The sequence below is a fragment of the Stegostoma tigrinum genome, chromosome 1 (genome assembly GCF_030684315.1).
Source record: "Stegostoma tigrinum isolate sSteTig4 chromosome 1, sSteTig4.hap1, whole genome shotgun sequence".
In the NCBI taxonomy this organism is placed as follows: Eukaryota; Metazoa; Chordata; class Chondrichthyes; order Orectolobiformes; family Stegostomatidae; genus Stegostoma; species Stegostoma tigrinum.
The window spans coordinates 185,338,748-185,360,371 of NC_081354.1; the positions used below are offsets into that span (position 1 = coordinate 185,338,748).

At 43.9% G+C, this 21,624-nt stretch overlaps 1 protein-coding gene across 4 annotated transcripts in view; it reads left to right on the forward strand.

The window, feature by feature from the left end:
• LOC125458167 (exocyst complex component 6B-like) overlaps nucleotides 1–21,624 on the forward strand; it is a 620,472-nt gene that overhangs the window by 399,460 nt on the left and 199,388 nt on the right. For all 4 annotated transcript variants that reach the window (XM_048543144.2, XM_048543170.2, XM_059650589.1 and 1 more), the window contains one exon: nucleotides 13,796–13,905. In XM_048543144.2, the coding sequence (XP_048399101.1) occupies nucleotides 13,796–13,905 (110 nt within the window). The remainder of the gene's footprint in view (nucleotides 1–13,795; nucleotides 13,906–21,624) is intronic.

Sequence of the window (21,624 nt, forward strand, 5' to 3'; positions counted from 1 at the left end):
AAGATTGCAGGAACAGCAACTCATATTCCGCCTGGGAACCCTGCAGCCCAATGGTATCAATGTGGACTTCACCAGCTTCAAAATCTCCCCTTCCCCTACTGCATCCCTCAACCAGCCCAGTTCGTCCCCTCCCCCCACTGCACCACACAACCAGCCCAGCTCTTCCCCCCCACCCACTGCATCCCAAAACCAGTCCAACCTGTCTCTGCCTCCCTAATCGGTTCTTCCTCTCACCCATCCCTTCCTCCCACCCCAAGCCGCACCCCCATCTACCTACTAACCTCATCCCACCTCCTTGACCTGTCCGTCTTCCCTGGACTGACCTATCCCCTCCCTACCTCCCCACCTACACCCTCTCCACCTATCTTCTTTACTCTCCATCTTCGGTCCGCCTCCCCCTCTCTCCCTATTTATTCCAGTTCCCTCTCCCCATCCCCCTCTCTGATGAAGGGTCTAGGCCCGAAACGTCAGCTTTTGTGCTCCTGAGATGATGCTTGACCTGCTGTGTTCATCCAGCCTCACATTTTGTTATCAGTGATTATCACTGTTGCCTCAATTCTAGTCTTTTTTTTTGGTTGACCCTGTGGTACATACTCTTTATCCCTCCTGCTTCGTTCTGTTTATCATTTCCTGTATCAATATCTTTCTCTTTGACCTTGACACTATTCTGTGATTTACCACGAGTCCTTACTCATGTGGTAAGGGACCAAATTTTATTTTAAAGTCTTCGCTTCTTCCCTGGTTACTTAGTTGGCATGAATGTGGATCCCCAGAATGGTTCAGGTGGAGACAGCCCCATCAGTAGAAGTCCCACTTTCCCCAGTACTAGTGCCACAGAATGTTGATCCTTTACGAGTTGAAGAAGTCATTATTAGTAGAGAAAAGAAGCCAGAGGCGCTCTATTTTTCTCCATATGACAGTGGTTCTTAAACCTTTGGGTTGAAGAGTCTTTTCTCAGATGGATAAGTGATCATGTAGCCCCGAACTAAATTATGTTACACGTGATATGAAAATATACCTGCTTTTTCCTGCAGTGTCTGTCTGTTCTTGTTGTGATTTTTGACACTGATACCCATAAATCATTTTCCACCTTTGGACAGAATCTGTACTTTGTCGTCTCAGCCTTAGGGAAAATGGTGCCCTCGGTGAACTTGTATTTTGGCACCATTTTTTTTAAAAAGTTTAAGTGTGTAGCACTTAAATATATTCTTAAAAGGAAAAAGAAGCCCCCTTGAACCATATTGATTTGTCTGACCGACCTTGATAACTGTGAGTCAACCCAGTAAACCTCCATGCTGTTCTCAGCCCACCTTTGTGCGCTGTCTCTTAGTGACATATCTAGCCCAGTCTGCCACAAACACATAACAGCAGCACTCCAGCCTTTCCTCCAAGCTTTGTGCAAACCAGCCTTCAGCTGCCAACCATTTTCTTGACACTGCACCCTCACAGTCACCCACCTGTAAGGCTAGCCTAACTTTTTAAGCACTTGCACATTATTTTGTGGATCGCTGGAATATTTTGGTGAACTCGCCAACCAGTGCCATTTAAGACAGAGTCCTGGTAGAGATTGATTGTGAGGAGGTGGGAGGAGGTCATGAGGAAGGAGGAATGAAATACAGTGACCGTTTGTTTAGGGTCAGATGCATCACAGGGAAGCTCAGCATACTGATTACTGCTAAAGTATTTGGCCAAAACACTACAGTTGGACATTTTTAAGTGCAATTACTGTTGATTAATGAAGAAACAAAATAGTGTTTGAGGAGGCTTTCAAGAAATGGATGGTGTCGACTCATGATCCTCATTGATGGTTCTACTGGACAAATCAGATCCCAGAATATAACAGAAATATGGACAATAGAAGTAACATAGAAACATAGCAGATAGGAGCAGGAGAAGGCCATTCGGCTCTTTGAGACTGTTCCGCCATTCATCACAATCATGGCTAATTGTTAAATGCAATAGCCTAATCCTGCCTTCTCCCCATAACCCTTGATCTCATTCACCCCCAGCACAGTATCTGGTTGCCTCTTGAATACATGCAATTTTTTGGCATCAGCTACTTCCTGGTGGTAAGGAATTCCATAGGCTCACCACTCTTTGGGTGAAGAAACGACTCCTCATCTCCGTCCTAAGTGGTCTATCCCAAATCCTCATACTGTGACCTCTTGTTCTGGACACACCCACCATCGGGATCATTCTCCCTGCATCTACCCTGTCCAGTCCTGTTAGAATTTTAGAAGGCTGTCTGAGCTCTCCTTCCCCACCCCCACCCTAGTCATCTTAACTCCAGTGAAAACAGTCCTAACCTCGTCAACCTCTCCTCATACGCCAGTCCCACCATCCCCAGAATCAGCCTGGAAAACCTTCGATGCACTCCCTCAAGAGCAGTAGCGTCCTTCCTCAGGAAAGGAGACCAAAACTGCACATAATATTCCAGGTCTCACCAAGGCCCTGTACAACTGCAACAACGCAGATCCCTACTCCTGCCTTGAAACCTCTCGCAATGAAGGCCAACATACCATTTGCCTTCTTTACTGCCTGCTGCATCTGTTTGCTTACCTTCAGCAACTGGTGCGCAAGGACACCCAGGTCCCGCTGCACGCTCCGCTCTCCCAGTTTACAGCCATTCAGGAAATAATCTGCTTTCTTGTTTTTCCTACCAAAATGAATAACAGCACATTTATCTAAATTATGCCGCATCTGCTGTTGATTTGCCCACTCACCCATCCTGTTGAGATTATGCTGAAGTATCTCTGAATCCTTGTCACACTTCACCCTCCCATCCAACTTGGAATCACCTGCAAACTTTGAGATGTTACATTTTGTTCACTTGATCCAAATTATTAATGCATATTATTGGTAGGTCATTTGGCCCTTTTAGCCTGTTCTATCATTCAGTACGTTCAGATTGATCATCCAACTGAGTACCATTTTCCGGCCTTCTCCCCACATCTTTGACCTCTTTAGCCCTAGGAACTACATTTAACCCCTTCTTGAAAATATTGAATCTTTTGGCCTCAATCTCTTTCTGTGGCTGAGAATTCCACAGGCTCATTACTCTCTCAGTGAAGAAATTTCCTCTTATCGCTGTCCGAAATGACCTCCTCCATTTCCTTAGTCTGTGACCCTTGGTTCTCGACTGCCTTGTCATCTGAAACATCCTTCTTGAGTTTGCCTTGTCTATCTGGCTTGATAGATCAAAAGTTTAATTCTGTGGTCATACACTGAAACTAGTAACACAAGTTCCTTTAACAACAGAAGCTAATCAGATAATCAACAAAAGCAAACAAAAATCAAAGTTACCTTGTAATAGATGTAGTTAGAAAAAAAAGCAAGCCAGACAAAATTTCAATCCATTCCCCAACACCATCACTTTACAGTGATTCACATCCAGAAACATTACCTCTCCATATCATGGACAACAAAATGTGAGGCTGGATGAACACAGCAGGCCAAGCAGCATCTCAGGAGCACAAAAGCTGACGTTTCGGGCCTAGACCCTTCATCCAGCCTCACATTTTGTTGTCTTGGATTCTCCAGCATCTGCAGTTCCCATTACCTCTCCATATCATGTCTGATTCTCCTCAGTTTTTCCATGTGAACTGTGAGGACTTCTTCAATGAATACTGACAAAACTGAGAGCTTAGATTATCTCAGCTTTTTAATAACCTGCAAATTTCTAATCAGACACTGGAACTTGTATAAACTGAACATTGCACCTGAGATAAAAATAAAAATGTATGGAGAATCTCAGCAGCACCTGTGGAGAGAGAAACAGAGTTAACATTTTCTGTCCACTGATGCTGCCAGACCTGCTGAGTTTCTCCAGCAAAATCTGTTTTGGTTTAAGATCTCCAGCATCTGCAGTTCTTAGCTTTAATTTTGTGACTAAGAAAACTGCTTTTCATAAATGCTCTACTGTACTTACTTTAGGAAACTATTTTTACGTCTGACACTTGTCACATCTCCTCTGAATTTGAAATTAAAATTAATTATCTGTGGTTCCTAAGCTAAACTCAATCATTTATTACCTTCAAATGAAAGCAAGCTGATGACCTTCAATGTTTGTACTCCCTGTTGTAAACAAGCACAGTACTGTACAAACAATTCTGTGATAACACTTTCTCTCTGACACCGATTGGATTACGTCACTATTCTCGAAGGACTGTCTGACAGTTTTTCTCTGAGGGACGTAGGAACAGAAGTAGGCCATTCAATCCCTCGAGCCTGCTGTACCATTCAACAAGATCCTGGTTGGTCCTGGACTGCGAAGCCTCTCCCTGGTTGATCTGTTGTGTAAATCCATATGGGCCTTGGGCCTGAATCCCCAATACCCTTGCTTAATAAAATTTTGTCTATCTCAGATTTAAATTTAACAATGGAATTTGAGGAACAGAGTTCCGAACCTCCACTACTGTTTGCATGTCGAAGTGCTTTCTAACATCTCTCCTTAATGATCAGGCCTGAATTCTTTGACTATGCCCCCAGTTCTAGAATCTTCATCCAGTGTGAATAGGTTATCTTCATTTGCCTGTCTTTCCCTGTTAATAATCATGAAGCCTTAATTGGATTGTGCCCAGACTTTTAAATTCTAGAGAATAAAGGTCCAATTTGTCTAATCGCTTCTCATAACTCCTGAATTTCAGGTAACATCCTTGTAAACTTGTGTTGAACTCCTTCCAGGGACAAAACATCCTTCCCAAGGTGTGGTGCCCACATCTACTCATAGTATTCTAAGTCGCGTGAAACTAAAGTTTATTTCGCTGCAGAGTAACGTCTGCGTTGCTATATGCAGCCCTTTCGATATGAAGGGCAACATTCCATTAGCCTTGTTGATTATTTTCTGCATCTGTTTGTGACATTTTAAAGAACTATGCACCAGAGCCCCCAAATCTCGTTGAATATCCGCTGAATTTAACTTAGTGCTTTCTAAAATATATCCTGATATGTACTTGCTTATAACACTTGCTTATATTAAAATCCATCTGCTGCAGCTTTGCCTAGTCACCTAATCTATCAATATCATGTTGTAATTTTATGTTGTGGTCAACACTGTCCACAATACTGCCCAATTTGTGTCATCAGCAAATTTAGCATTTGACTTCTTATGCCATTATCCAAGACATTAATGTATACTGTGAATAATTGAGGCCCCAACACAGATCCCTGTGGGCTACTACAGTCGTGTGCTGCCAATTTGAATGTTTGAGTACTCACCCATTATTCCAACTCTCTGTTTCCTGTCACTCAACTAATTTCCTATCCATACCACTAATTTGGTCTTAATTCTGTGGGCTTCCACCTTAGCTAACAGTCTTTCCTGGGGAATTTCATTAGTAGCCTTCTGGAAGTCCATATAAACAATATTCATTGACTTATCTCTGTCCACCACCTTAGTGGCCTCTTCAAAAACCTCTTGAGATTTTTCTGGCATAACCTACCCTTCATGAACCCATGTTGACTCTCCCTGAATAACTGAAAGTTTTCTGTTACTCTATCCTTGATTATAGACACCAACAATTTCCCCAGATGTTAGGCTAACCATCTGTAATTCTCTGGTTTCCCTCTGTCCCCCTTCTTAAAGAGTGAGTGGCATGAACAACTTCCCAATCCAGAGGTACAACTGCTGAATCCAGGGAACTCTGAAAGATTATGGTTAGGGCATCAGCACCTATGCTGTCCTATTTCCTTTAACACCTGTGAATTGAAACAGTCAGGTCCTAGTGATTGGTCTGTCTTCAGTTCCATTAATTTCTCCATTACTGTTAATTTACTTAAACAAATTTTATTTAGACCCTGCCCATGAACCTCTGTTACTTTCTTTGGGACTTCTAGCAAGCTATCCTCCTTTTTTATTGTGAATGCTGAAGCAAAGTAATCATTCAGCATGTCTACTATTTCTGTGTGGTCACTGACAATATCTCCATTCTTACATTCTCAGCCTTCACTGGATCAAGAGCGCTCTTAACCAGCCACTTTCCTTTTATATAACTATAAAATCTTTTCTTATTGTCTTTTATGTTCCTTTTTCTCTTTTCATAATCCTTTTTAATTGCTTTCACAAGCCGCTTGATGACTCTTTTTTAGCCTTTGTACTTCCACTGTTCGTTAAAACCGAAAGAACTGCAGATGCTGTTAATCAGAAACGAAATCAAAAATTGTTGGAAATGCTCAGCAGGTCTGGCAGCATCTTTGGAGACAACTCCAAGTGATCCTTCCACAAAACCAAGTTCCTAGTTCTGTGATGATGGGAACTGCAGATGATGGAGAATCCAAGATATCAAAGTGTGAAGCTGTATGAACACAGCAGGCCGAGCAGCATCTTAGGAGCACAAAAGCTGACGTTTTGGGCCTAGACCCTTCGTCAGAGAAATGAAGGGTCTCGGCCCGAAACGTCAGCTTTTGTGCTCCTAAGATACTGCTTGGCCTGCTGTGTTCATCCAGCTTCACACTTTGTTATCCTGTTTTCCTAGTTCCATGGAAGGGTCGCTTAACTCTGATTTCTCTCCACTGATGCTGCCAGACCTGCTGAACTTTTCCAACAATTTCTGTTTTTGTTCCTCTATTTATTGGTTGTTTGACCTATTAGCAGAGCTTCCCAGTTTGTTGTGGACAGCGTCTGCCTCATTCCATTAAAGTCTGCCTCACTTAAATCCAAAGTTCTTGTATCTAGTCTTCGCTTATCGCTTAGAAACGTTTCATGAAACTCGATCATGTTATGATCACTATTTGACAAGTGCTCATAAATAGCTAGGACATTAATTAAATCAGACTGGTTGTTCATTTCTTGATCCAGAATTGCTTATTCCCTCATCAAATCCAAGACATATTGCCATAGGAAACTATCCCAGACGCACACTATAAATTCAGAAACTTTCTGCAAACGCTTGTCTGCCCCTCCTAGTCTATGTTAAGATTAAAATCCCCCATCAATACTACTCTGCCTTTGCTACATCATAGCCTAGTTTCAACATTTACATAAACTGGAACTTATGAGCTGCTACCAATTGGTCTATGACACCTGTTGTGGTTTTTCACCCATAAGATCTCCATTGTATTACTTCTCCTCATTACATCCTCCCTCATTATAGAAGTGATCTGGTTTCTAATCGGTAATGCTACTATACCTGATCTGCCGTTTTCTCTATCCCTCCTGTAAACTTTATAATCTAGTACGTTGACTATCCTGTGGCCTTGCCTTCCAGAAAAATAATCAACCACATAAGCCACTATTTTAGAATCCTAACTCTAAAAATAATAATGACCATAATAGTATATATACATAAATCAGATCACTTTTCTACCCCATACTAAACAAGTAATGATTAAATACCATTCACATCTTTTGGTTTTATGTTGTCTAAATGGAATTTGATATGTGCAAATTGACTAGAAGAAATTAGTTAGATGGTGTATTGCCAATAGTGATACCTTGTTGATTTCATTGTTTACCTTGAAAATGGTACATGTAATGTTATTTCATCATAAAAGATGAGATGCTGTGAGGGTTTTGTGCCACTGTGGAGTCTAGCACTTGAATGTGGAGTGACAAAATCTACAGTGACTCCTGCCATTTCCAACGTGGTAAGCTGTTGATTTGAGCCATTTGGCATTTGAGTTGTGACATTTAAATACGTAAAAACAGACAGGATTAGACTCTTGGGTCCATTCCACAATGTCTGCAAAAAGCTGCTTTCTTCAATAGATGAAATGCAGACTGACGAAGGGTTTTGGCAATCACTTTGTCATTTGACTAGTTGTGGGCTTCCTATACCAGTGCAACACCTATTAAATCGACTACAACACCGCCATATATGCTTCCCTTTGTTAATGAAAGTCTCTGTTTTCAGCAGTTGCATTTGGCAGAGGTGTCCTGATTTGGTTTGACTCCAGTTTTGTCCATTAGGTTACTTTGGAGCAGTCAAGTTGTATTTCGGTTGATCATCTCACGTTATATAAATATGCATTAGCATGTACTTGTTGTCTGCAGGGATGGGGGATTTGGAACTGATCAATGACGTGAAAAGGAATTTGTGTGGGCACTTGACGAAAATAAATTTACTATAAATAAACAATAAAGGTGAATGAGTAGGAGAAGAGAACTGACTGGATTACTGAACAGAGTGCTAGCATGAACTCGATGGGTCATGTGGCCTCCTCGTGACTGACTTAATGCTCAAACTTCCATTTCCCAATATTGTGCTCCAACATGTTGTGTTATCATTCGAGTCGACCCCAGCCATCATTGTCTCCTTTTTTACAATCACTGTCATCAGAGGTCCAGTGAACTTTCTCCCCTAACTCCTTTAAAAGCTGCAAATCCATTATCCAACCACATCCCTTTTCCTCCTGTACACCTCACTGCATTGAAACTGTATAGAGATTTTTAAATGACTCTTGGATAGGCACATGGAGGATAGTAAAATGTAGGTTTCGTAGGGAAACCACATGCCCACCATGTAGATCTGCAAACATCATGGGCCGAAGGGCCTGTACTCTCCTCTACTGTTCTATGTTCTGTATTCTATGTTCTATGAAACTATGTGGATAGGCTGAATGACATCTTTCTGTGACAAAGTGATTCTGCCACTATTGCCAGCTCTCATTCAATTCCAGAACAAGTCTCCTCAGCTTCTTCAGAGCCGTGTTATTTTGTGGTGCGAGTATTATATGGAAAAACACAAGCCGTTAGTTCAGTCAAAGTGTGTGTCTCCCATATTGGTTTTGTGGTTTGCCCATACATACGGTGATAACACTTTTACAACCTCCCATGCTTGATCCCTATCCTCAACTTTTCTTTCAAATGACTAGCCAATTTTTTATATTTGTCTACCTTGGTTAAAAATGTTGTCTTGGCTCCCTTGGTCTTCTTTCCCTATCTACGCATCTCAACATCTGAGAATTTGATAGAGTCTGGTTCAGCGGAAGCATTCAAAAGGGAATTAGATGCTTATCTGCAAAGGAAGAATTTGCAAAGTCATGGTCAAAAAGCAGGAGAGTGGAAGGAGTGGAGATAATGGGAACTGCAGATGCTGGAGAAGTCCAAGATAATAAAATGTGAGGCTGGATGAACACAGCAGGCCAAGCAGCATCTCAGGAGCACAAAAGCTGACGTTTCGGGCCTAGACCCTTCATCAGAGAGGGGGATGGGGAGAGGGAACTGGAATAAATAGGGAGAGAGGGGGAGGCGGACCGAAGATGGAGAGTAAAGAAGATAGGTGGAGAGAGTATAGGTGGGGAGGTAGGGAGGGGATAGGTCAGTCCAGGGAAGACGGACAGGTCAAGGAGGTAGGATGAGGTTAGTAGATAGCTGGGGGTGCGGCTTGGGGTGGGAGGAAGGGATGGGTGAGAGGAAGAACCGGTTAGGGAGGCAGAGACAGGTTAGACTGGTTTTGGGATGCAGTGGGTGGGGGGGAAGAGCTGGGCTGGTTGTGTGGTACAGTGGGGGGAGGGGACGAACTGGGCTGGTTTAGGGATGCAGTAGGGGAAGGGGAGATTTTGAAACTGGTGAAGTCCACATTGATACCATATGGCTGCAGGGTTCCCAGGCGGAATATGAGTTGCTGTTCCTGCAACCTTCGGGTGGCATCATTGTGGCAGTGCAGGAGGCCCATGATGGACATGTCATCTAGAGAATGGGAGGGGGAGTGGAAATGGTTTGCGACTGGGAGGTGCAGCTGTTTGTTGCGAACTGAGCGGAGGTGTTCTGCAAAGTGGTCCCCAAGCCTCCGCTTGGTTTCCCCAATGTAGAGGAAGCCACACCGGGTACAGTGGATGCAGTATATCACATTGGCAGATGTGCAGGTGAACCTCTGCTTAATGTGGAATGTCATCTTGGGGCCTGGGATAGGGGTGAGGGAGGAGGTGTGGGGACAAGTGTAGCATTTCCTGCGGTTGCAGGGGAAGGTGCCGGGTGTGGTGGGGTTGGAGGGCAGTGTGGAGCGAACAAGGGAGTCACGGAGAGAGTGGTCTCTCCGGAAAGCAGACAGGGGAGGGGATGGAAAAATGTGTTGGATGGTGGGGTCGGATTGTAAATGGCGGAAGTGTCGGAGGATGATGTGTTGTATCCGGAGGTTGGTAGGGTGGTGTGTGAGAACGAGGGGGATCCTCTTAGGGCGGTTGTGGCGGGGGCGGGGTGTGAGGGATGTGTTGCGGGAAATATGGGAGACGCTGTCAGGGGCGTTCTCGATCACTGTGGGGGGAAAGTTGCGGTCCTTAAAGAACTTGGACATCTGGGATGTGCGGGAGTGGAATGTCTTATCGTGGGAGCAGATGCGGCGGAGGCAGAGGAATTGGGAATAGGGGATGGAATTTTTGCAGGAGGGTGGGTGGGAGGAGGTGTATTCTAGGTAGCTGTGGGAGTCGGTGGGCTTGAAATGGACATCAGTTACAAGCTGGTTGCCTGAGATAGAAACTGAGAGGCCCAGGAAGGTGAGGGATGTGCTGGAGATGGCCCAGGTGAACTGAAGGTTGGGGTGGAAGGTGTTGGTGAAGTGGATGAACTGTTCGAGCTCCTCTGGGGAGCAAGAGGCGGCGCCGATACAGTCATCAATGTACCGGAGGAAGAGGTTGGGTTTGGGGCCTGTGTAGGTGCGGAAGAGGGACTGTTCCACGTAACCTACAAAGAGGCAGGCATAGCTGGGGCCCATGCGGGTGCCCATGGCCACCCCCTTAGTCTGTAGGAAGTGGGAGGAGTCAAAAGAGAAGTTGTTGAGTGTGAGGACGAGTTCAGCTAGGCGGATGAGAGTGTCGGTGGAGGGGGACTGGTCGGGCCTGCGGGACAGGAAGAAGCGGAGGGCCTTGAGGCCATCTCCATGCGAAATGCAGGTGTACAGGGACTGGACGTCCATGGTGAATATGGGGTGTTGGGGGCCAGGGAATTGGAAGTCCTGGAGTAGGTGGAGGGCGTGGGTGGTGTCACGGACGTAGGTGGGGAGTTCCTGGACCAATGGGGAGAAAATGGAGTCCAGATAGGCGGAGATGAGTTCGGTGGGGCAGGAGCAGGCTGAGACGATGGGTCGACCAGGGCAGGCAGGTTTGTGGATTTTGGGAAGGAGATAGAAACGGGCCGTGCGGGGTTGGGGAACAACGAGGTTGGAGGCTGTGGGTGGGAGGTCCCCTGAGGTGATGAGGTCGTGAATGGTGTTGGAGAAAATGGTTTGGTGCTCGGGTGTGGGGTCATGATCGAGGAGGCGGTAGGAGGTGGTGTCGGAGAGTTGGCGTCTCGCCTCGGCGATGTAGAGGTCAGTGCGCCATACTACCACTGCGCCACCCTTGTCTGCGGGTTTGATGGTGAGGTTGAGGTTGGAGCGGACATAGAGCAGTTTTTCCGCCGTCTTCGCCTCCATGCCTACTTCTTCAACCGGGAACCTAACCCTCCTTCCACTGACCCCTTCACCCGCTTCCAACACAAGTCCTCCTCCTGGACACCACCCCCAGGCCTCCTACCCTCCCTCGACCTCTTCATCTCCAACTGCCGTCGAGACATTAACCGCCTCAACCTCTCCACCCCTCTCACCCACTCCAACCTCTCCCCCGCAGAACGGGCAGCCCTCCGCTCCAATCCCAACCTCACCATCAAACCCTCTTCCTCCGGTAATTTGATGACTGTATCGGCGGCGCCTCTTGCTCCCCAGAGGAGCTCGAACAGTTCATCCACTTCACCAACACATTCCACCCCAACCTTCAGTTCACCTGGGCCATCTCCAGCACATCCCTCACCTTCCTGGACACCTCAGTCTCCATCTCAGGCAACCAGCTTGTAACTGATGTCCATTTCAAGCCCACCGACTCCCACAGCTACCTAGAATACACCTCCTCCCACCCACCCTCCTGCAAAAATTCCATCCCCTATTCCCAATTCCTCCGCCTCCGCCGCATCTGCTCCCACGATAAGACATTCCACTCCCGCACATCCCAGATGTCCAAGTTCTTTAAGGACCGCAACTTTCCCCCCACAGTGATCGAGAACGCCCTTGACCGCATCTCCCGTATTTCCCGCAACACATCCCTCACACCCCGCCCCCGCCACAACCGCCCTAAGAGGATCCCCCTCGTTCTCACACACCACCCTACCAACCTCCGGATACAACGCATCATCCTCCGACACTTCCGCCATTTACAATCCGACCCCACCACCCAAGACATTTTTCCATCCCCTCCCCTGTCTGCTTTCCGGAGAGACCACTCTCTCCGTGACTCCCTTGTTCGCTCCACACTGCCCTCCAACCCCACCACACCCGGCACCTTCCCCTGCAACCGCAGGAAATGCTACACTTGTCCCCACACCTCCTCCCTCACCCCGATCCCAGGCCCCTAGATGAAATTCCACATTAAGCAGAGGTTCACCTGCACATCTGCCAATGTGGTATACTGCATCCACTGTACCCGGTGCGGCTTCCTCTACATTGGGGAAACCAAGCGGAGGCTTGGGGACCGCTTTGCAGAACACCTCCGCTCAGTTCGCAACAAACAACTGCACCTCCCAGTCGCAAACCATTTCCACTCCCCCTCCCATTCTCTAGATGACATGTCCATCATGGGCCTCCTGCACTGCCACAATGATGCCACCGGAAGGTTGCAGGAACAGCAACTCATATTCCGCCTGGGAACCCTGCAGCCATGTGGTATCAATGTGGACTTCACCAGTTTCAAAATCTCCCCTTCCCCTACTGCATCCCTAAACCAGCCCAGTTCGTCCCCTCCCCCAACTGCACCACACAACCAGCCCAGCTCTTCCCCCCCACCCACTGCATCCCAAAACCAGTCCAACCTGTCTCTGCCTCCCTAACCGGTTCTTCCTCTCACCCATCCCTTCCTCCCACCCCAAGCCGCACCCCCAGCTATCTACTAACCTCATCCCACCTCCTTGACCTGTCCGTCTTCCCTGGACTGACCTATCCCCTCCCTACCTCCCCACCTATACTCTCTCCACCTATCTTCTTTACTCTCCATCTTCGGTCCGCCTCCCCCTCTCTCCCTATTTATTCCAGTTCCCTCTCCCCATCCCCCTCTCTGATGAAGGGTCTAGGCCCGAAACGTCAGCTTTTGTGCTCCTGAGATGCTGCTTGGCCTGCTGTGTTCATCCAGCCTCACATTTTATTATCTTGAGTGTCAGGAGTGAAATTCTTATTTGGTGATCTGGGTTCAAACACGATGAGGTGAATGGTCTCCAACGAATTGCAATCTAAGAAATTGCTTGGCACCTTGATGTGGCTCAGCTTCTCCCATGCTGCCTGTTGTGCCACGTTGGATCAGGAGATATAGCTAACAAAAACAAAATATTGAAAATGTTGAAAATCTGATCTGAGTACAGAAGATGCTGGAAATGCTCAGCAGGTCAGGCAGCCGCTGTGGAGAGAGAAACAGAGTTAACATTTCAGGCCAGTATCTAATTGGCACAAGTTACCCATTTAAGAAGCTTTACACAAGCGCAAAGGTAAGGCAAATGGGGAGCAGAGGATGAACAAAAGAAAGGAGAAGAAGGGATTTGTGATAAACGTAACAAAATAAGTGATATTTCTCGGCACAAAGATATGATAGATTTATCGCCATTAGCTCCAACTACTGTTACAAATGTGCAATATCCATCAACTCAAATAATAGCTGATTTGCCAAATTATTTTGACAGAACCCTGAAACAGGCACCCAAAGTGAAGGTTTTTCACAAAAAAAAATTGGTGCTCCCAGAGTTTTAAATGTCTGCACAGTGGCATACAGCTTTAAGTGATCTGTGATTCGCAATCTTGGTGACATTGTTTCTAGTTCCATGTTAACTTGTGTTCTTTACTTTCAGCAACCCTTCCCCAAAAAGTTTCCATTCTCTGAATTTGTGCCCAAAGTCTACTCCCAGATTAAAGAGTTTATCTATGCCTGCCTCAAGTTTTCAGAGGACTTACATCTAAGGTAAGGAAAGAGTCTGAATGGGATATTTGATACTTAAGGAGGTACTGCCATCGCTAATTGTTCTGAGGGAATGTAGGACTAGGAATGGACCATTTAATCTCTTATGCCTGCCTGTTCTACCGTTCAGTGAAATCATGGCTGATGAATGAATGGAGACCCAATACCTTTTCCCCATCATCGATAATATTTTTGAGTTGACAACATCTATCCATGCCAGATTTAAATATAACGATTGTTCTAGCGTCAATTGATGTTTCCAGAAGAGAACGTCAAATTACTTCTACCCATTCTGTGGGCAAGTGTCTCCTAACTTATCTTTTGAACACCCTGACTCAAATTTTTAAGTTATGTCCAACATATCAAGATTCCATAAATCAATGGGAACAGCTTTTCTGACAGTTCTCCTGTGGAAAAAACTTGAGGCATTTTACTATGTTCAAGATGCTTTATAAATGGAAATTCAGTTTGCTGCATGGTATTATTCTGACACTGAAGAGACAGTAATGTATCACAACTCAACAAATGTCATGGTATCGAATGCAGGTCTGTTACCTGTGGTTCTGTTTCATTTTATCTCATTTGCAGTTTCTAAATTTTCCCACTCGGGTCTCACCTCCATAAGCATCCACTCCCTCTGGCACCAATGCTGAGTAGCAGCAGTGTGTATTATCTACAGGACACACTGCAGAAATTCACCACGGAGATCTTTAGACAGCACCTTCCAAAATCACGACCACTTCCATCTAGAAAGACAAGGACAGCAAGTACATGGAAACGCCATCATATGCAAGTTCTCGCCCAAATCACTCACTATCCTGCCATTCACTATTGCTGTGTCAAAATCGCGGAATTCCCTCCCTAAGGGGCTTTGTCAGTCTATCTGCAACACATGGGCTGCAACAGTCCAAGAAGGCAGCTCACCACCACCTTCACAAGGGGCAATTAGGGATGGACGATAAGCGCTGGCCAGCCAGCAACACCCACATTCCACAAGTGAATGATAAAGAGAAAAGGGAGAAAAGCAGAAATAAAAATGAAGTCAGGAAATATAAAGGTTGTGTGTTTATTGTGGGAGAAAAAGGCTAATGCTGCAATTTACAGTTTGTAATGATGATTTAAATGAGAAAAGACTTTTTTGTTCAGAATAGACCTGTTTGAGTGGTATAGCTACACCACTCAATAGCTACAAAATTGCCTTAACTATACGTGCGGTAAGATAATAATGTTTATTGTAAGGATGACTTCACTGATGGAATTGTAGTTGAAGAACAGGTCAAAATTAGTGACAATTCAAAGTTAGGAATATTTCCATTTCACTGTACTTCCATTGATATATATGTCTTGTATATATTATATATGCAAACTTTCCTTCTGCCAGGGATATTTTCCTATTTGCTGAGTATCTGGTTTAAAATAGTGACTTCTGGAAATGCCAGATTTTCGTCTTTGGCTCTCATTAGTTTTGATTTTGAGCATTTTCTTAAAATGGCCTCTTCAGTTAGAAAGAGGCTGATGACCCACAGATTAGACTCTTGTTTACAATGCAAGACAGCTGACACTGAAGACAGAAAAGCTCAGAGAATCATTCAGACATTAGCAAGTTGATTTTAATGAAAAAAAAACAAAGCATATTTATAAAGTTACAGAAAACAGTCAATAATGTTATAAGCCAGTTAAACAAATGGTAAGAGGATTGAAAATAATAATTGTAGGTTTCCTGGTTTCACTCTTACATGGTACTGTTTTAACTTTAATTTTGTCGCTTAGTTCTCAGTACGTGGCTGTGGTTGTAGCAGCTTGGGATGGGCAGTAAAGCCATTTTTGCCAGCTTCACCCACATCCTGAGAGCACATTTATAAAAATAAACATGCGTCCTGCGCTCTGTATTTCAGCTTATTGATGTTGCATTTGAGGCTAGATTGAGTGGGCAACACATTTTCCATTGTTTGTTTGTCGAATCCTACAGCACAGTTAGAGACCTTCAACCCATTATGCTTCTGCCAGCTCTGAAAAAACTGCCCAATTATTTTAATTTCTCGGCTTTTCCCCCATAGTCTTGCAAATATTTTCCCCCATGGCCCCACCCCTCTCCTTAGGTTAGGAAGCACACCTGTGCACAAAGAGTGATAGATCTTTGGAACTCTGCCACATTTAGGAATGGATGCTAGAATAGTCGTTAATTTTAAATGCAAGGTTGATAATTTTTTTTGTTCACTACAGTAGTAAGGGGTATCGGCCAAAGGCAGGTACATGAACTTAGGCTATAGATCAGGTATGATCCCTTTGAGTGGTGGAACAGGCTTGAGGCTCTGAGTGCGATACTCCAGTTTCAGTATTCCTGCCAAAACATTCCAAAGCACTTTAAGTATGTTTGTAGTGTAATTGCAGTTTCAGTGTCGAGAACATGGCAGCCAACTTGCACATGTCAAGCACCACAGACAACATTGTAATAATAGCCAGATAATCTTCTCATGGTAAAAATGATACAGCACAGAAGTGGGCCATTTGGCCCATCTTTTCCATACCATCCCAAAGACATCCAGATGCCCTGATGATTGAGGGGATAGTATTGGCCAAGAAACTGGAGATAATTCTGCTGATCGTCTTAAAAACGTTGCCATGAGATCCTAGAAAAGTAAAAGAGGGAACAGGCAAAGAACTGAATTAACGATAATTCATTGTTATCAGTCTTGAGGTTTAAAAGCCCTTCAGCGTTTGTAGGATGACTCTGAAGCTCCACAGTTGCGAGGTACTGGAAAAGAATGAATTGGAATTGAAGACAATGAATGTTAGCCTTCAATACAAAGGGCTTGTGTGTGTCATTTGAGGAAATTCCTCAAATCTGTTGTCTAAGGTGCTTTTAAAATACTTGTCAGCTTGTGACAAAAAAAACAAAGCCTGAATGTCAGAAGGAAATTTAAATAAAATGCTTTGAGTGCACTTTGCTGCCGTCTTCTCTGCTGGAGTTGTTGTCCAGCTAAAAAGGGCCCCCTGCAAAACAATGCTCCACTATCCCTGACCAATAATGTCGCCTGCCACTTCTTCCCTTCAGTAACGTGACAGGTTTCAATTGGTTTTTATTAGAGGTCGGCACAGAGAGCCAGCAGGATATTTAGCTGTCATTCTTGCTGAACCCTGGAGTGATGGGGTCAGCCCGTCAATCATGTTAGGTATGCTAGGTCATCATGTTCAGTCCATAGTAAGCAAGATATTAAGTTTGATGGTGTCTGTTTGCACCCTTCTGTTTTTCCTACCACACTTGTTTAATTTTTTCACCCCACATTATCTCCACTGATCCCAGAAATACCTGAAATAATGGCATTTATATCATCACATCCATTCCCATTTCAAGTGAGAGGTTACACTGTGATCCAGTCTGCCTTCTTCCATGGATGTAAAAAGATTCCATGACCATTATCTTGAAAAGAGTTAGAAGATTAATACCGTGTCTTGGCCGATATTTATCCCCCAGTCAGTGCCATCAAAAAATCAGATTGTCTCATTCATACGACATGGATTTTTATGGGACCAACTTGTTGTTTTGAATATTAATGTACCACACTTTCTACATTTCACCAGTCCTTCATTTGCTGTAAATCAGTTTTGAACCTTCCAAGAGCACAAAACTGCTATAAGGAGGTAAATACATGAAGCACAAAGATAAAATAGAACAACAATTTATTGTCACATGTATTGTCACACAGGTGTGTGTAAGGGACTACAATTTGGCACCGTTTTAACTACAGAAGTTATATAAAGAAATAATTGAGGCAGAGTTAGGACAAAGTTCTTCTTTTGTTCCCTCCACGGCTCCTGCGTTTCTGGAGTGGCTATGGGATGCCAGCACCAAAGCAAGGATCTCCAGACTGGACCCTCTACCAAAGCAATGAGGGACAGACTAGACCCACCAGTTGACCAACACTAAAGTTTCACTCAAACCGTCACCACTTCAGTTGCCACCACAATGCCGCCATAGCCAGGAGGAAGGAACCATGCCACCACTGCTAAAGCGACTGCTGAAGCCACTGCCAGGAGGACCTGACCAGGTCTGCTGATGCTGAAGTCTTTGCTAAAGCTGTGGCCATGAGAAACAGATGTCCAGATCCACAGCAGTGGGCCCTCGCAACCATCTTCTTTCACCGCAGCTGCAGAAAAAAAATAAAAGATGGACTTTGATGCAAAAGAGAAATGAAGAAACAAAACAAAGAAAGCAAAGAAGAATGTGTCTGGCCAGGTGAGCCAAAGCAGGGGTGTAGGGGAACAGAGCCTTTCTGCCCTGCCGCTTGAAAAATGGTGAACTACCGGTTACTTTATTTGGTAGGGAGGGTGGCGCAGTTGGATGTCGTACATGATGACTTATCCAGGAATGGTTACTGAAGCATAAGAAAGACTTACTAAATTTTAAATAGTGCCATTAGGTTTTTAATGAACTTACCTACATTAGAACTTTAATTACACTTCAGAACTACATCAATATTTCTGACAGACTTTGGGATATTCCAGGAGCCCAACCATCTTCAGCTGCTTCATCAATGACCACTCCTCAACCATGAGATCAGAAGTTAGGATGTTTGTTGATGATTGCACAACATTCAGTACCATTCACAACCCTCAGATACTGAAGCAGCAATAGTATTTGGATAGCATTCAGGTTTGGGCTGATAAATGGCAAGTAACATTAAGAGCACACAAGTGTCAGGTAATGACCAAGAGGAAAACTGACAAGAGGGCTCCTAGGAACAGGCACCCAGCCATGAATGAATAAGAAAAGAAATAACTCTGTCATGTAGCACTAGCAGCAATGTGTTAATAACTCGATGATCTGTTTCCTGTGATGATGTTTCAGGGAAAAGTATTGACCAGAACATCGTAAAGGGACGCACCTGATGACTTTGAAAAGATGTCGATCTTTTTCTGTCCATCCAAAACTATCTAGATTAATTACCCACATTTGGGTGTACAAGGCATAATTTCAAAATTTGCAGATGACACAATGCATGAAAGTAGTATGAACTGTGAAGAGAATAGTTGTAGACTTCAGGAGAACATGAACAGGCTGGTGGAGTGGTTGGATACATGGTGGATTAAAATTGATGTAAAGAAGTGTGAAGTGGTAGATTTTAATAGGAACAGTCAGGTAAGGGAATATAAAGTAAAGGGTGTTGTTCTAATAGGAGTGACAGAGCAAAGGAATCTGGCATATGTGCACAAGTATTTGAAGATGGCAGAGCAGCTTGAGAAAACAAGTTAAGAAGGCAAAAGAGTTCCTGGGTTTCATAAGTAGAGGTATAAAAAATGAAAGCCAACAAGTTATGATGAATCTTTGGGAAAAAAAAGGTCTAGTTTAGACTGACCTGGTTTTTGTGTCCAATATTTGGCACTGCACTTAACGAAGGATATGAAGCCTTAAGAAAGATTTACCAACAAGGCTCCATGGATAAGGAACTTCAGTTAAATGGAAAAGCTAGGGCTGTTGTTCGTAGCATGGAGAAGGTTGAGGGAGGTTTGGCTGAGGTAATCAAAATGTTAGGTACCTAGACAGAGTAGACAGAAACTGTATATTTATTTGTTCATGGGATGTGAACATTGATAGCATGGCCATTTCTATTGTCCACAATAAATTGCCGTTTTGAAGGATGCCTTGTTGAACCACTCACGTCAATGTGGTTTTGACGCCCACACTACTGCTGAGAAGGGAGTTCAAGTTTTTTGTGCTAATGATATAATGAAGAAGCGGTGATATAATTCCAAGTCAGAATGGTTGGAGTTGAAATTGCAGATGGTGCAGGCCTTGACCTTCTATGTGGGGAAGGCTACAGGTTCGGAAGGTGTTGGAAAAGGAGGCTTGCTGAATTACTGCAGTGCATCTTATAGATAGTACACTGCTGTCACACTGCTGGTGGTGGAGAAATTGAATGTTTAATATGGTGGATGGGAAGCCAGTCCATCAGATTATTGTCCTTTAGGTCATATTGAGACTCCTGTGTATCGGGCAGTACTAATCTAGTCAGGTGGGGAGTATTCATTTTTCATGTGTCTTTTAGGTGGTGGACAGGGAAGGTGAGTTACTTGCCACAGAATTCCTAGCCCCTGACCTGCTGTTATAGCCAAAGTTTTTATGTGGCTTGTCCAGTTGAGTTTCTGGTTTGTGGTAACTTCTGGGATATTAATTATTAGAAAGATTGAGAATGAAAAGGTACTAATATAAAGGTGAATAGCAAAAAAAACAGTAACATGAGGAAAACATCTTTAACACACCAGATAACTAATGATTGGTATGTACATCCTGGGTATATGGTGGCTATGGATTCAATTGTGGCTTTCAAAAGGGAATTAGATAAGCAGCTAAAGAGAGCAAACCACAAAAGGCAATAGGGAAAGATTAGGACGAGCTAATTTGCTCTTGCAGAGAGTCAATACAGACAGAACAGGCTGCATAGGCTCACTTGGTGCTGCTTCTTTAACTTATTCATACAGCAAAAATGGTGATACAGTCTATCATGACTTTGACACTGTATTGAAATAGTTGTCCAATTCATGCCTTCATAATTTTAGTTTTTGAATTTTTCTCCCTTTCCTTTTTGAAAGTCTCTGTGAATCTGCTTCTACCATCTTTTCAGACAATGAATTCCAGTACACCAAGTACAAACTACCCTCACCCATAAAAATGTTAACTCCTGAAGGGTGTTCCAGCAGAACACCATTGTTACATTTGGCTAAGTATTTGTAGCAGATAATAAACTGCACAAAACCATTAAGTTAATGTTCTGCAAACAAGCTCCTGTTCATCCTGCAAGCTTGTTGCACATTTCATCCTGGTATAGCTGTTTCTGTTCCAGCCAGCAGCTGATAAACAAGACAGGCTACTTTGCCAAGGAATGGTTTCAGTTAGACTGGGATTTCAATAAACTGCGAATAAAAATAGCTAATTGCAAACCTCTCCATCCACAAGAAATTTAATGATTCATAATAGGCCTTCAACCTCAACAGAAAACAGAGCCTAACAGAAAACACATCCTGCCCAAAAGTAGCTAGACTGTGAAATGTGCTGTTATCTCCAGAGCTGAACTTTTCATTGGGATTGATTGCTAATACTCTAAGCTGCTGGATCTTTAGGGAGTGTTACTTTAGACCCATTGAAATATTGTATGTTGGAAAGAATTGGCAAAATGTTGATCCACCTTCGGAGTGATTGGGAAGAGATTTGGTCCACTGGAATTGGACAAAATGGGAGAGGTTGGGAAGACATATGTTCCACTGGAATTAAGCAAAGTGCGAGAGATTGGGAAGAAATTTAATCTGTTGAAATTGTACAGAATGGCAGTTAACAAGGATGGGATTTAGCTTATTATATGCAGTGAAAGTGATTTGATGTCTTGTAGTTTTCTCGGTAGGAATGATTGGGAAGAGTTTAGATCCATTTAAATAGAGCACAGTGGGCGTGCTTTGAAAGGTTTAGATGTGTTGGAATTTGATGAAATGGAAGGAGATTGTTCTGTTTAAGTTCTTCATATATATGAATCTGAGAGATGCTGGTTTTCTATCCCAACCTGGTCCTGCGTATATAGTTGTACTCTTGCAGATATTCTGTAAAATGTTCTGATTAAATAAAAAACAGAAGACTTTTTTGCTGACTTACACTGCCATTTAGCAGGGAATCTACAAACAGTGATCGTGATAGGGTTTAAATTATGTTTAGAACACAGTTAGTACATACCA